At 45.8% G+C, this 13,844-nt stretch overlaps 2 protein-coding genes across 2 annotated transcripts; both read right to left on the bottom strand.

Annotated features, from left to right (window-relative positions):
- Positions 1-5,387: 5,387 nt before the first annotated feature.
- LOC144325991 (taste receptor type 2 member 41-like) lies at positions 5,388-7,530 on the bottom strand. The gene has a single exon (XM_077921520.1). It carries the CDS (start codon positions 7,324-7,326, stop codon positions 6,400-6,402), a length of 927 nt encoding a protein of 308 aa, XP_077777646.1. The 5' UTR covers positions 7,327-7,530; the 3' UTR covers positions 5,388-6,399.
- Positions 7,531-11,238: 3,708 nt separating this feature from the next.
- On the bottom strand, positions 11,239-12,751 carry LOC114588010 (olfactory receptor 2A5-like). Its single transcript, XM_077921259.1, has 2 exons — positions 12,676-12,751; positions 11,239-12,210 (listed from the first exon to the last, which is right to left on the bottom strand). The coding sequence occupies exon 2, from the start codon at positions 12,186-12,188 to the stop codon at positions 11,256-11,258; it is 933 nt and encodes a 310-aa protein (XP_077777385.1). The 5' UTR covers positions 12,189-12,210; positions 12,676-12,751; the 3' UTR covers positions 11,239-11,255.
- Between the last annotated feature and the right edge of the window lie 1,093 nt (positions 12,752-13,844).

Raw genomic sequence — 13,844 nt, 5'->3', positions numbered from 1 at the left:
ATCTTAATGTTAAACTTTTCTTATGAATGGCTAATATCTGTCCTTCTGAGTTGAGAACTGTGTTATACTACTTGTGGCTTGTACGAGTCCACTGTTTTATTTGATCTGATTTGTTTTTATTTGTTTTGTTGTGTTGTGTTGTGTTTCATGATGGGCGTAAAGCCGAATAAACATTTTGATTGATTGATTGGGACGAGCCGTAAGGCTGTCCAAAAGAAGAGGAGGGAATGAAGGAATGGGTTTCTGTGCAGTCAGTTTGAAATGGGACCCCAAATCTGTCAAGTTGATTGATTGTTTTGGCGTGACCCCCGCTAATTGATTTACGATCCACAATTAGCTTTAGCTCTTTACTGCCGTCCGGCGCGCTTCCCTCAGCTGCGCCACTTAGCTCCGTCGTCCAGTCACGCCCAGCAGAGTTCACACAGCGGGAAAGCTACCACGTCCTTTGACAAACACACAGAGTACAGGTTTGTCTATTTACAGTTGTTTATTCCAACATTTCTCCGGAAAATCCAGGACTACTTGCAGCCATGACAAACTGCTTCCTTTCCCTCTCACAGCACAGAGAGGAACAGCAAACTCCTCCCAAACTCCTCCCAGCTTCGAAAGCTGACGTCAGAATGTTGTGGCATCATGGGAACAACTTAACCTGTTAAGTTCCAAACTCCATACCCCCCCTTGCCGCACATTCTGACAAGACCTTTTTGAGTTCAACACCTTTCCCTTTGCCTTGTGCCTCTTTCCAGCATCTTTCCCCGGCACCTGTTGAACCCCTTCAACACTCCCAGAATCACATTGTGCGAAACATACCCACGCACTTGTGGCCTGATACCTTTCAGGTGGAATACCCTTTGTTGTGCGACTGGACCTTCTAGGCACAAACTCAGATGTTACTTCTGACTCACCGCCACCAGAAGGTGTGTCCTCAGCATCAAGGGATTCCCCTTCTGACTTAAAGCGTTTTCGAATCCTCTCCATTACACTCACAGGAGAACTGGGCTCGCTTTTGGGTGTTCTCTTAACATCTTGTGGAGAAGCTACAGATACCTCCTCCTGTTCCTGACTTTGGTCAGTGACCTGATCGTCATCATCGGATTCTGAACCCTGATCGTGGACCTGGTCCTCATCACCGGGATCAGCCTCTACCTCCCTTTCCTCATCAGAATCAGATAGACATTCTGAGAGCACATCACGCATGACAGCAGTTTTTGACCTTTTATCCTGCTCATAGAACTCAGCATGTTTACTGATCAGCACCTTACTCTGGTCACCTGATGGATATGCAAACCTCCATGCACGTGCTTCTGGCTCATACCCGCAGAAGATCATTTTCCAAAACTTGGATCCATCTGACCCCTGCAATGCAGTAGGTACCGGCACAGATGCACTTGAACCAAACATACGCAGAAAATGAATCTGGGGTTTCCTGCCATGCAACAACCCAAAGGGTGTGTCACCTACTAGTGAATTGTAGGTACGATTCCAGGTGAAGCCCACATACTTGATTGCCTCCAGCCAAAACCTTGGAGGTAACCCAGAATCTGCCAGCATCACCTGTGCAGCCTTAACCAGAGCCTCACTTCTCAGCTCTGCCACCCCCCTCTGATTGGGTGAAGTCACTGTGTGACGTATCCCTTTCTTGTGAAAGAACTTCTGCAAAGCAGACCCTGTAAACTGAGCTCCTCTGTCACTGGTGACTGCTTGCACTCTGGTGGAAAACCTTTGTTCCACCTCCTCAATCCATCCTTTGATCAGCTGTGCTGCATCATCCTTGGATTTGAGACCATGGGTCCAGGTGTTCTGCGTAAAATTATCCTGCACCGTCAGCAGAAACCTTGCACCTCCCAGACTCGCCTCCTTTACAGGACCCCACAAATCTATGTGGACCAGTTCAAAAGGTTTTGTGGTTTCCCTCTCCACTTTTGGATAACTGCATCCTCTTACCTTTGCCAGTTTGCAAGTTTCACAATTTACAGCACATCCACATTCTGTGATTTCACAACCTTTGGAAACCTCAGGCAGCACCTGTAGTTCTTCTAGAGAACCATGAGCTGTTCTTGCATGCCACGCATGTGCACATGTCACATGATTGCTGATTTCAGCACGTAGAGCCTGTGCTTTCTCAACCTTCCCCTCACCCTCCAGAGGTGTTTTAAGAACAAAGAGATCATTCTGCCCCTTTTTAACCTTGGCAAATATCCTCCCTCCTTTGGAGATTGTGCAGACATCATCTTCGAAACAAACCTTAAACCCCTTTTTCAACAAATAAGGCACAGATAAAAGACAGTGGTGCATCCCAGGAATGGTACAACACTCCAACGTCTCCTGTAAAACAAACACATGCACATTCACAGAATTAGTTACATTCTTTTTCTGTCCATTTGCAAAGAGTACAGTTTTTCCAGTCGGAATTGCCGTGCAATTCCACATCTCGACAGCAGGGGTCTCTGGAATCAAATTGCAGTTTGCTGCAGAGTCGATTACAAAACAAAGCTCTGAGCCTGTCTCACAGCTGTCCTCAGACAAAGCCAGACTAGCTGTTAGTTGATAAGCCTCCTCACGTTGTTTTCCACGTCCTTCTCTTGCGTTCCCACGCTGGCCCCCTCTTCCAGACTGGTTGCCATGGAAACCCGACTGATTCCCATGGGAAGTGTCCTTGAAGCCTTCCTGTGCAGCTGCCCTCGCTCTTTGTGGACAGTCTCTTTTGAAATGGCTGTTGGATCCACACACATAGCACCGACGAGTGGAAAAAGCCTGAACAGAGCTCTCATCTGGCCTGCCCCCCCCCCTTGCGTCCGGTGGAGCTGCCTGCGCCAGACTTGCTCTCCCTTACGCGTCTCTCCTGTTCGTCAGTCAAGCGTCCCGTGACGTATGACAGAGTCAAATCCTGCGGACTCATAGACTCCAAAGTTAGACATAAATTGTCATAACTTTTGTCCAGAGAGCTGAGCAAAATATATACCTTCAGCTCATCTGTGAAGTTAACCTGCAACAGCCGCAGCTCATTAAACACAGAGAGCATCTCTGTAACATGCTGTCTAATGTCCCCACCTGGACGCAGCTTCATCTCAAACAAACGCCTGGTGGTGTGGATTTTTGCACCAGCCGTGGTTCTGTGGTGCACTCTTTCCAAAGCAGTATAAGCTTCATGCGCAGTGTCCAAACCCTCCACATGGGGCAACTGTGAGCCCTCCAAACTGAGCACTATAGCTCCCAGGGCTTTCTGATTTTTTCTCTGCGAAGCATGCGCATTTGCAATGTCTGCAGCCGAAGCTCCGGCAGCTGGTGGAGGCAGTGGAGGCCCTAAGACCGCCTCCCACAGACCCTTGGCTACCAGCCAGGCCTTCAGCTTTCGACTCCATTCCGCCCAATTCTGGCCGTTTAACTTTTTGAAAGGCACGGAGAATGAATCATGGCCGTCCGCCATCTTCTTCCGTTCTCCCAAGGGGCCCCAAGCTGTACTCACAGATTACAAGCTCCTCCGGCACCCATCCGTGGAGAAACGATCCCTTGCTGCTCTCAGCTCTCGGCTCCGCAGCAACACAGGCAAACCTCTGCGTCTTTCAGCTAGCCGCTTGCCTCAAATTCCAGCCTCCGCCTCCTGCCGTGCTTCTCTGCTCTAGACCGCAGACTTCAAAGCTCTCGGCAGATCTCCAGTGATAGCTTTACGATCGGTGATTAAGTTCCATAACCTGTCAAGTTGATTGATTGTTTTGGCATGACCCCCGCTAATTGATTTACGATCCACAATTAGCTTTAGCTCTTTACTGCCGTCCGGCGCGCTTCCCTCAGCTGCGCCACTTAGCTCCGTCGTCCAGTCACGCCCAGCAGAGTTCACACAGCGGGAAAGCTACCGCGTCCTTTGACAAACACACAGAGTACAGGTTTGTCTATTTACAGTTGTTTATTCCAACATTTCTCCGGAAAATCCAGGACTACTTGCAGCCATGACAAACTGCTTCCTTTCCCTCTCACAGCACAGAGAGGAACAGCAAACTCCTCCCAAACTCCTCCCAGCTTCGAAAGCTGACGTCAGAATGTTGTGGCATCATGGGAACAACTTAACCTGTTAAGTTCCAAACTCCATAAAATCCACCTTTTTTTCCTTTTCCAAGGGAGCATTTCTAAAATGCTTTAACTTGAGCTCTTGAGCCAAAACCCAGCTGTATAAACAAGTGCTCAGAGCTCTCTCCCTTATCAGTCCATGAAGGCTGGTAATGACGGATGGCCTTGTCCATTCCAAAGTGGAACAGGGATGACATGTCTAGGTCTTAACTTACGTCCTGACCACACTCTGAGGCACAGACCTAGCCCGGGAACAGCGCCAGAGTATGTTCTTGGAGTTGGTGACCTCTTGTTCCAAGATAAGAATATAGGAACAGGAATAACCTTTTATGGTCAGGATTACAGGAAGGAAAACCCTTTTATGGTTAAGAGTACCGGAGCAGGAACATCTGTGATGTCAACCTGCGTGTATAAGCTGACGTGGTTAGATTCCTGGGGAAGGGGGAGAGGGTGCCTGGAGGATATATATACTGCATGAAATCTCTCATTTCTTTGGACTTGCTGTGGACTGACCACGCAAGTGCCTTTCTGCTGCTCCGGAGAGCAGAAATAAAGAACTCTTTCTCTGAACCAACCCTCGGTGTCATTTGACTTCCTTCCTCCATCCAGGAGCAATGCAGAGCCCACCAATCAGTAAAGTCTAATAAGGCTACACTGTCTCTTGCACTCTGCTTCTCACTTAGTATCTCTCTCTGCTTCTCGCCCACATTGCTTCCTAACTCTATTACTTCATTCCTAACTTCCATTCTATACTCTAACCTTTCCTAACACGCTAAAACACTGGAGTTGTCTTTTACACAAAACCCTTCATTGAGGGTATATGCTGAAAGCCTCCCAGAGTGGTTGGGGCAACCCAGTCAGATGGGCGGGGTATTATTATTATTATTAAACACACTCATTTGCAAATGGGATTTTTTTATTATTCTTTGTGTAGCTCTACCCCAGACTAACACATCAAATGAAAATTATCTAACTTAATGAGCTTTTACACTTGGTTAAATAAAGGATTAACAAGGTCCAGCACATGGCTTAGATACACATTGGGTCTGACTTAAATACACACATGAGTCAAGTAATCACCTCCAAGGAAATTAGCCTTGATGCCCCAAAACCTCATTTAACCCATAAACTTAAAGGGACGTAGGTAGCACTGTCGTCTAAACCATTGAGCCTCTTGGGCTTGTTGATCATAAGGTCGGCAGTTTGAATCTGCATGACAGGGTGAGTTCTGGTTGCTCTGTCCCAACTGCTGTCAACCTAGCAGTTCGGAAGCATACCAGTGTGAGTAGATAAATAGGTACCATTGCGGTGGGAAAGTAAGTGGTGTTTCTGTGCACTCTGGCACTCATCATGGTGTTCCGTGCACCAGAAGCAGTTTAGTGATGCTGGCCACATGACCCAGAAAAAGCTGTCTGCAGACAAACGTCGGCTCCCTTGGCCTGATTACCTTTACCATTACCAAATCCATAAACCTATAACAGGGTCATATTTCAGTGGCAGAGAATGGCTTTGTACTTGGAACATCTCAGGTTCAATCCCTATCATCACCAGTAAAAAACAAACAAAAACAAAAAACCACAACTCAAGCTTCACAGATAGCAGAGTCTTTGCCTCAAACCTTGCAGCGACACTGCCAGAAAGAGTCAATCACGGTAGACCTGCTGCACTATTAGTAGAAGGTAGCATCTCATGTTTGCCTGAGGATCAACAAGGTCTTCTGCACCTTTGGAAAATTTTAATCAAGGCCTCTTTCACATCTCTATTCTTCAGACTCTATATAATTGGATTAAACAACGAATGACAATGTTATAAAACAGAGAGATCGCTTTGTCCTGACCAGGGGAGTGGCTCAACTCAGGTCTCATGTACATTAATATGGCGCTGCCATAGAAAATCACCACCACTGATACATGAGAGACACAAGTAGAGAATGCTTTGTGCTGTCCTTGGCAGGTTGAATTTCTCAGATCCTGAGAAGCCAGGACGTGGATGTAAGTCATCGAGATAAAGGAGATGGGGATAAGCAAGGTGAAAATGCATGCCACCGAAGTGACCTTTTCAACTACCTTGGTATTGGCACAGGCCAACTTCAGCAATGCTGGCATTTCACTCTGTTTAAGACAAGGGTTAAGATCTGCTTGAGAGAACTCTGCATTTTCTTTTCTTTATTTTTCTGTTTTTCTTTTTACTTAGATTCCATTTTCATGTTATTGTATTATGAAATACAGCAGACAGTACACCTGAGGCAAGTTTTATATAGAGAGAGGGAGGGAAGGAGGGAAAGAATCTTGTCTTCTTGGATGCAAGGGAAGCATATCCACGGCCCTCTTCTCTTTATTTAGCCCTTTGTCTGATGTGTAGAATGTGCATTAAGATTTCTTTCAGTTTGGGATTGGACAATATTAGGATCATGGTATGTGCTGAAGGGACTGCAGACAGCACAATATCAATAACTAATTGGCTATTTGTGCCATACCTGAGAAATAGAACCACAGACATGATTAAAGAAGCAAAATACGTAGTGTCAACAAGCAGAGAAAACAACAAAGACTTCATGACATTGAGATAGACTTGAGTGCTGAGGTCCTTAATGACAGAGCCACTCTTTTTTAGATTCTTTCTGTGCCTCCAAAGAGAGATGACCAAAACCATGGATGCCATTATGCTCAGGGTGAAACTCATGCTTATAGAACAGAACTGTAGAGTTCTAAAAATGAAGTATGGGTCGTGGCAAACCTTGTTGAGACTGGCATTCCATGCCAGAGTTCCTGAGAGATTGCAGAGTTTCTTGTTTTCAAAATAAAGAATGGTTGGATGAACAGAGAAGAGCATGAAAGCTATTACCACCATTCCGAGCAGTCTGGGTGCAAGTACATCAATCCTTAGTTTCAGCCAGAGGAACAGGTGATGGGGGAAGTTGGTGACCTTCACACAGTAGAAAATGTTGAGCCATGTGGCACACCAGAAGCTGGCGTTATTGAGAAATAACCAGAAAAATGTGTTAATTTCCTGTGTAAGAGTACGAGTATAGTTCTCCGGAAGGCTGTTGTACAGGATATCATTGATCATGACTGTCAGCTGCAGCATAATTCTGGAGGTGCTCAAACCGGTCAAGAGGAAGTCGCAAGGGGCCATCTTCCAGTTTTGGAGCCATCGGTGCCCATTCACAACTATGATAAATCCATTTCCTAAAAAGGCAACGGCAGACTCAATTGCTAAAATGGTCTGGAAAAAGATACCAAAAGGAGTAGTTATGCCCATTGTTATTACTTTCCACGAGAAAAGCCTGAATGGAAGAAGTATCAGCGTGTAATTCTCCTGGTTTCTTTCAGATGTCCAGCAATGGAAACTGACTTGGGCTTTTTAAAATGATGAGATCATGGTGCGGAAAGAAATGCAAATCTCAGAAGGATTCTGTTACTAATGACAGCACCCCCACCATGCAAATAATCTGCAGGGCAGCCTTTTTTTCTTCTGCCTGCCCATCACCTCCTCCTTCCTTGCCCCCCATTCCCTCGCTTGTTTGCCTTTCTTCTTCCCCCACCCACATGCTGCTTCATTTTTGCCTTTGCTGCCCCCTCCACTCGGATCCATATTTATCTATTGCCTTTATACTCTTCCTGTTAATCCCAGGAGCTCAAGGTGGTGTCCATATCTTCTACCCCTTATCATTTAATCCCCACAACATTCCTGTGAGGTAGGTTTAGGCAGAGAGAGAGAGAGGGAGAGAGAGGGAGAGATATTATCCCAAGGTCACCCAATGAGTTTCATGGCTAAGTGGGGATTTTAGCCCTCGTCTCCTAGGCCCACGTCCATCACTCCAGCCACTACGCAACATTGACTGTTTGGTGTCACGTCATCCCTGATCAATGGCCATGCTGCCTGGGGGCTGTTGAGTGCTTGGTGTACAAAAGGGGCAAAGGTCCTAGTCAGCTTGCATGGTGTGGGGGCAAGGACGATGCTGACACATGTTGTGGTTGACCTCAGATACAAAAAAATTTCCGGGGCTGGTCCTGAGGATACATAGCTATGCCTGCAATTCCCCAAACTTATTCTGAATTATGATTGCAATCAGAATTTGGGAACCTCAGCTATTAAACAGTTTCCTTGTGTGAAGCCAGCTGCAGCTGTTCCCAACTATGCTCAGTCCATTTCCTCTAGGAAAGTCAATGGGCACAGTTCCAAAAATGATCAGAGAAATAGTATGGAGGGGGTAGTGTAATTTGGGGGTATAAGGGTATTAGACTAGTTTTCTAATACCTGTCTGAGAAGGAATCTGAGGGTTTATAATAGGTTGTCCTACAAAAAGAGAGGTTGGGTCGGAGGGAGAGGGAGATGCAAATCTCAATAGCTTTCTCTTACTAATGACATAGCCATGCATCATGTTGTCTGTATATGCCACGGACCATATTGCAATTTGCATGGTGACATTCACTGTAATTATTTATCACCTTCTGTCACAGTGGGATTTACCAAGCCCTGATCACTGGTTACTGACTCAGATAATAGATTTAAAATGTATGTTTTATGAAAATCACCTGAGCCATATTCTGCGTAATGATCTGATTTTGTGTGTGTTGTTGTTGCTGTATCATTTTATGTAAAATGTAAAAACCAATGTAAAAAAGAAAAGAAAAAAGCCTTCTTCTACAGCTTTAAGACACAACACCTTACTTAACCAAGAACCTCTGATGTGAAGACACAGAAGGCAAACAAACAATAGGCTTATTCCTGTGGACTGTATATCCTAAACTGCTTTGGACTTTGTGGGGAAGGGCAGGTAAGAAAGCAAAGAAATAAGAAATAGAAAAGAAAAGAAAAGAAAATGACTATGAATTGTCTTTTTATGTGGTACCATCAACCACAATCAGCACTTCGATCAGATGTTCTACATTCTTTTTTCCCTTTTTTAAAAACCAATGTTATTTCTACACCCTGAAAGGAGTTAAGGCTTTATGAACATTCAAAGTGAATATTCATAAGACTCCAAGGAGCCTTTTGCTTCCCCTACTCCAGGCCAAGGAAACTTACCTTGTGGCATGTGGTACAAATCACTCTCACCTCCTGGCAGAGTGTCTGTTCCCACTGGAGACTGGGAATGCAACTACCAGCTCCAGAATCCCCCAGAGGAAAACAGAGAATATGCAATTCCATTGCATTCCCTGAGAGATAATCCACCATTGAGCAGGAACTGGCACACTGGGCATTAGTTCCCTACTAGAAATTCTTGGACTTGTGGCCTCAGTCGCCAGTGAGAAATGATGCTCAGCTGTGGGCTGTGAGTGCCTCCTGCCACTTCTGCCTTTGTCCCAAGGCATGTTTCTTCACCTTGGGGTAGGAGAAGGGAGAGGAAGGGACAGTATGCAGGACTGGGGGAAGACACAACAGCTCAGAAATAAGAAAGAACAATGGCAGTTAAAGTAAGAGAGCCAGTGTGGTGAAGTGGTCAGAGTGTCAGACGATGACTTGGGAGACCAGGTTTCAGATCATTCGGTGACCATAGGCCAGTCACTGCCTCTCAATCTAAGCTACCTCATAAGGTTGTTGTGAGGATTAAATGAGGATGGGAAGAAAACCATGTATGCCACCTGCTCAGACTGTGAAGAGAAGGCTCAGGACAAGCAGAAAACGTCTCAGATCCATGCCTTCTAGATGTGAGACAAGCAAAGTGTGAACGAGCCCTGAGTGAGGTCCTGGCCCTAACTTACAATTTCTTAAACTATGTTCTCATTTGGTTATGATATATGGGTTTCTTTACACGTGTACAGTATACATATCATTACAATACAGGAATGTCTTGCCTCCTCCAGGAGCGCAGCATTGGATTCAAACAGGTACTATCTTGCACTCTGCTTGTCACCTAATTTCTCTCTCTGCTCCTCGCCCACATAGCTTCCTAACTCTGTTGCTTCATTCCTAACTTCCATTCTAAACTCTAACCTTTCCTAACACACTAAAACACTAGAGTTGTCTTTTACACCACACCCTTAGTTGAGGGTATATGCTGGAAGCCTCCCAGAGTTCCTGGGGGCAACCCAGTCAGATGGGTGGGGTACAAATATGATGATGATGATGATGATGATGATGATGATGATGATGAAACACACTCATCTGCAAATGTGATTCGTTTTTTTAATCCTTTGTGTCACCTAAATGGCTCTACCCCAGACTAATAACTCAAATGAAAATTATCTAACTTAATGAGCTTTTACACTTGGTCAAATAAAGGATTAACAAGGTCCAGCACATGGCTTAGATACACATTGGGTCTGACTTAAATACACACATGTTACACATGAGTCAACGTATCACCTCCAAGGAAATTAGCTTTGATGCCCCAAACCTTCATTAAACCCATAAACTTAAAGGGACGTGGGCGGTACTGTGGCCTAAACCACCAAGCCACTTGGGGTTGTTGATCATAAGGTCAGCAGTTCGAATCTGCGTGACAGGTTGAGCTCCAGTTGCTTTGTCCCAACTGCTGCCAACCTAGTAGTTTGGAGCATACCAGCGTGAGTAGATAAATAGGTACCATTGCAGTGGGAAGGTAAGTGGTTTTCCAGGCGCTCTGGCACTCATCATGGTGTTCCGTGCGCCAGAAGCAGTTTAGTCATGCTGGCCACATGACCCAGAAAAAGCTGTCTGCAGACAAACGCTGGCTCCCTTGGCTGGTTACCATTATCTTCAACAAATCCATAAACCTATAACAGGGTCATATTTCAGTGGCAGAGAAAAGGCTTTGTACTTGGAAAGTCTCAGGGTCCATTCCTATCATCACCAGTAAAACAAAAGCAAAAACCCACAACACAAGTATCACAGATAGCAAAGTCCTTGCCTGAAACCTTGCAGAGACACTGCCAGAAAGAGTCAACCACAGTGGACCTGCTAGACTATTACTATAAGGATTAAAAATGGTCAGGGACCCTGACCTGGTAAGTCCAGTGAGTGGCGACTATGGGGTTGCGGTGCTCATCTCTCTTTCAGGCCGGGGGAGCCAGCCTTTGTCCATAGACAGCTTTCCGGGTCATGTGGCCAGCATGACTAAACTGCTTCTGGCACAACAGAACACCTGACGGAAACCAGAGTGCATGGAAATGCCGTTTACCTTTCCGCCACAGCAGTACCTATTTATCTACGTGCACTGGCGTGCTTTCGAAGTGCGAGGTTTGCATCTCATGTTAGGCTGAGGATCAACAAGGTCTTCTGCACCTTCGGAGAATTTTAATCAAAGCCTCTTTCACATCTCTGTTCTTCAGACTGTATATAATTGGATTAAACAATGGAATGACAATGCTATAAAACAGAGAGATCATTTTGTCCTGACCAGGGGAGTGGCTGGACTCAGGTCTCATGTACATAAATATGGCGCTGCCATAGAAAAGCACCACCACTGATATGTGAGAGACACAAGTAGAGAATGCTTTGTGCTGGCCTTGGGCAGATTGGATTTTCAAGACGGAAGCCAGGATGCGGGTGTAAGTCATCAAGATAAAGGAGATGGGGATAAGCAAGGTGAAAATGCATCCCACCGAAGTGACCTTTTCAACCATCTTGGTATCGGCACAGGCCAACTTCAGCAATGCTGGCATTTCACAGAAAAAGTGATCAATCAGATTGGGACCACAGAATGGCAACCGCCAGGTGAGGACTGTGTGTGCCACTGGCAATAAAAGGCCACTCATCCAGGTTGCCACGGCTAGCTTCATGCATACTCTCTTGTTCATGAGGAACGTGTAGTGCAGTGGGTGGCATATTGCCACATACCTGTCATACGCCATCACTGCCAGGAGGATGCACTCACTCGTGGCCAAGACCAGGAAGACATACATCTGTACAGCACAACCAGCCAACGAGATGGTTTGTCTTGGGCTCTGGAGGTTCACCAACATCTGGGGGACTGTGCTGGATGTATAGCAGATGTCCACAAAGGCAAGGTGGCTCAGGAAGAAGTACATGGGCGTGTGGAGTCGGGGGTCCAGCCAGATGAGCATCAGTATCATTGAGTTGCCCACCAGAGTGATGGTGTAGGTCACAGAAAAAAGCCCAAACAGCAAAAGACGGATCTTCAGGCTCTTCGAGAGACCAAGCAGAAGGAATTCAGCCACAAATGTTTGGTTCCTCATAGCAGCTTCCTAGTCTCATTTCCTATACAAAAGAAAGAGATGAAACCTGTCACCTGGGCTTGTGTGTCTGAAGTGGAGAATACTACTCACTCTCAGTGCTACAAACATGAAATGGGTTGATATCTGAGATGACTACTGTTCTGTCTTAGTTTGGATTAAATAAACTTACAAATATCACTTATCTCTACATGTTCCATTATCTTTTCCCCTTAATAATAGAGTTGGGACAGTCGCTCCCCCCCTCAGCAATGTTTCTTTGTGTGGGGTGTTGGCATCCTTGATGACTGGGAGTGGGCAAATTTCTTTCTGTGGAGAGTCTCACCATGGCAGTAAGCATCTGTGTAGGCTTTTCTTAATCACATTTAAAAATGACAAGGAAACCCCACTTTTGTCTCGTCATCTCAATTAAGCCAAACCCTCCCACCACCACCACTGCCCCACCAAAATATCAGACATCCACCCCCCTAGAAGCAGATGAATATCTCACCACCGTCATTTACTGGGATAAATGGTCTCAAGAAGGGAGAAGATGCCTTTATAATCAACAGAAACTTCCTTACCCCTGAAGCAGAAGAAAATAAACCTATTAAGAATGTATGGGTAAGGATAATAATAATAATAATAATAATAATAATAATAATAATAATAATATATTAAGTATGCACTAAATAAACGCTTTGTTAAAATGTTTGGAGGGCAACACACACACAAATCCTGATTTCTGAGGCACTGGTGTCCCCTTCCATTCCATTTGCTCTTCTAGCTTTCAAACCTTGATGGAGGTACCTTACCCTTCCACTCCTCCCACAGCCCCCTCTTGCTAGGATGGGACCCATAAGGTAAAGGTAAAGGTACCCCTGCCCGTATGGGCCAGTCTTGACAGACTCTGGGGTTGTGCGCCCATCTCACTCAAGATTCCGGGGGCCAGCGCTGTCCGGAGACACTTCCGGGTCACGTGGCCAGCGTGACATCGCTGCTCTGGCGAGCCAGAGCCGCACACGGAAACGCCGTTTACCTTCCCGCTAGAAAGCGGTCCCTATTTATCTACTTGCACCCGGGAGTGCTTTCGAACTGCTAGGTTGGCAGGCGCTGGGACCGAACAACGGGAGCGCACCCCGCCGCGGGGATTCGAACCGCCGACTTTTCGATCGGCAAGCCCTAGGCGCTGAGGCTTTTACCCACAGCGCCACCCGTGTCCCTCGATGGGACCCATAGCACACCCCTAATCCTCCCCTGTATGCATCTGATGCATTCTCAGTGAGCTGGTAAACTTGTGTTTGAGCTGTAGCATTTTAGACAGCAGGTGAGGGCTTGCATAACTGAATGCTCCTCTACAGTATTTATTTATTTTTTAGTAAATAAATTCCCACACAAATAAAACTTGCATGTCAGGGAGAAGTCTAGGCTAGAACCCCAACCTCTAGGGTGAGCTATTAATCACCCATTCATATTTATCACTCCCCTTCTCCCCAGAATCTTCATTCATGTTAACTTCTGGAAATCTAAAAAAGCGGAATATTTTGGTTCCTCCATACAGTCTAGTTTCTTTTAAGAATAAGGAGAAGAAGAAGGAGAAGGAGAAGGAGAAGGAGAAGGAGGAGAAGGAGAAGGAGAAGGAGAAGGAGAAGGAGAAGAAGAAGAAGAAGAAGAAGAAGA

Source organism: Podarcis muralis, chromosome 17 (genome assembly GCF_964188315.1).
Source record: "Podarcis muralis chromosome 17, rPodMur119.hap1.1, whole genome shotgun sequence".
Lineage (NCBI taxonomy): Eukaryota > Metazoa > Chordata > Lepidosauria > Squamata > Lacertidae > Podarcis > Podarcis muralis.
The sequence above is the reverse complement of the archived record's forward strand: the minus strand, read 5'-3'. Positions and strand labels throughout refer to the sequence as shown.

What these genes read in the sequence shown, in the direction of transcription:
- LOC144325991 (XM_077921520.1), bottom strand. Translation starts at nt 7,326, where the DNA reads ATGGGCATAACTACTCCTTTTGGTATCTTTTTCCAGACCATTTTAGCA.
- LOC114588010 (XM_077921259.1), bottom strand. Translation starts at nt 12,188, where the DNA reads ATGAGGAACCAAACATTTGTGGCTGAATTCCTTCTGCTTGGTCTCTCG.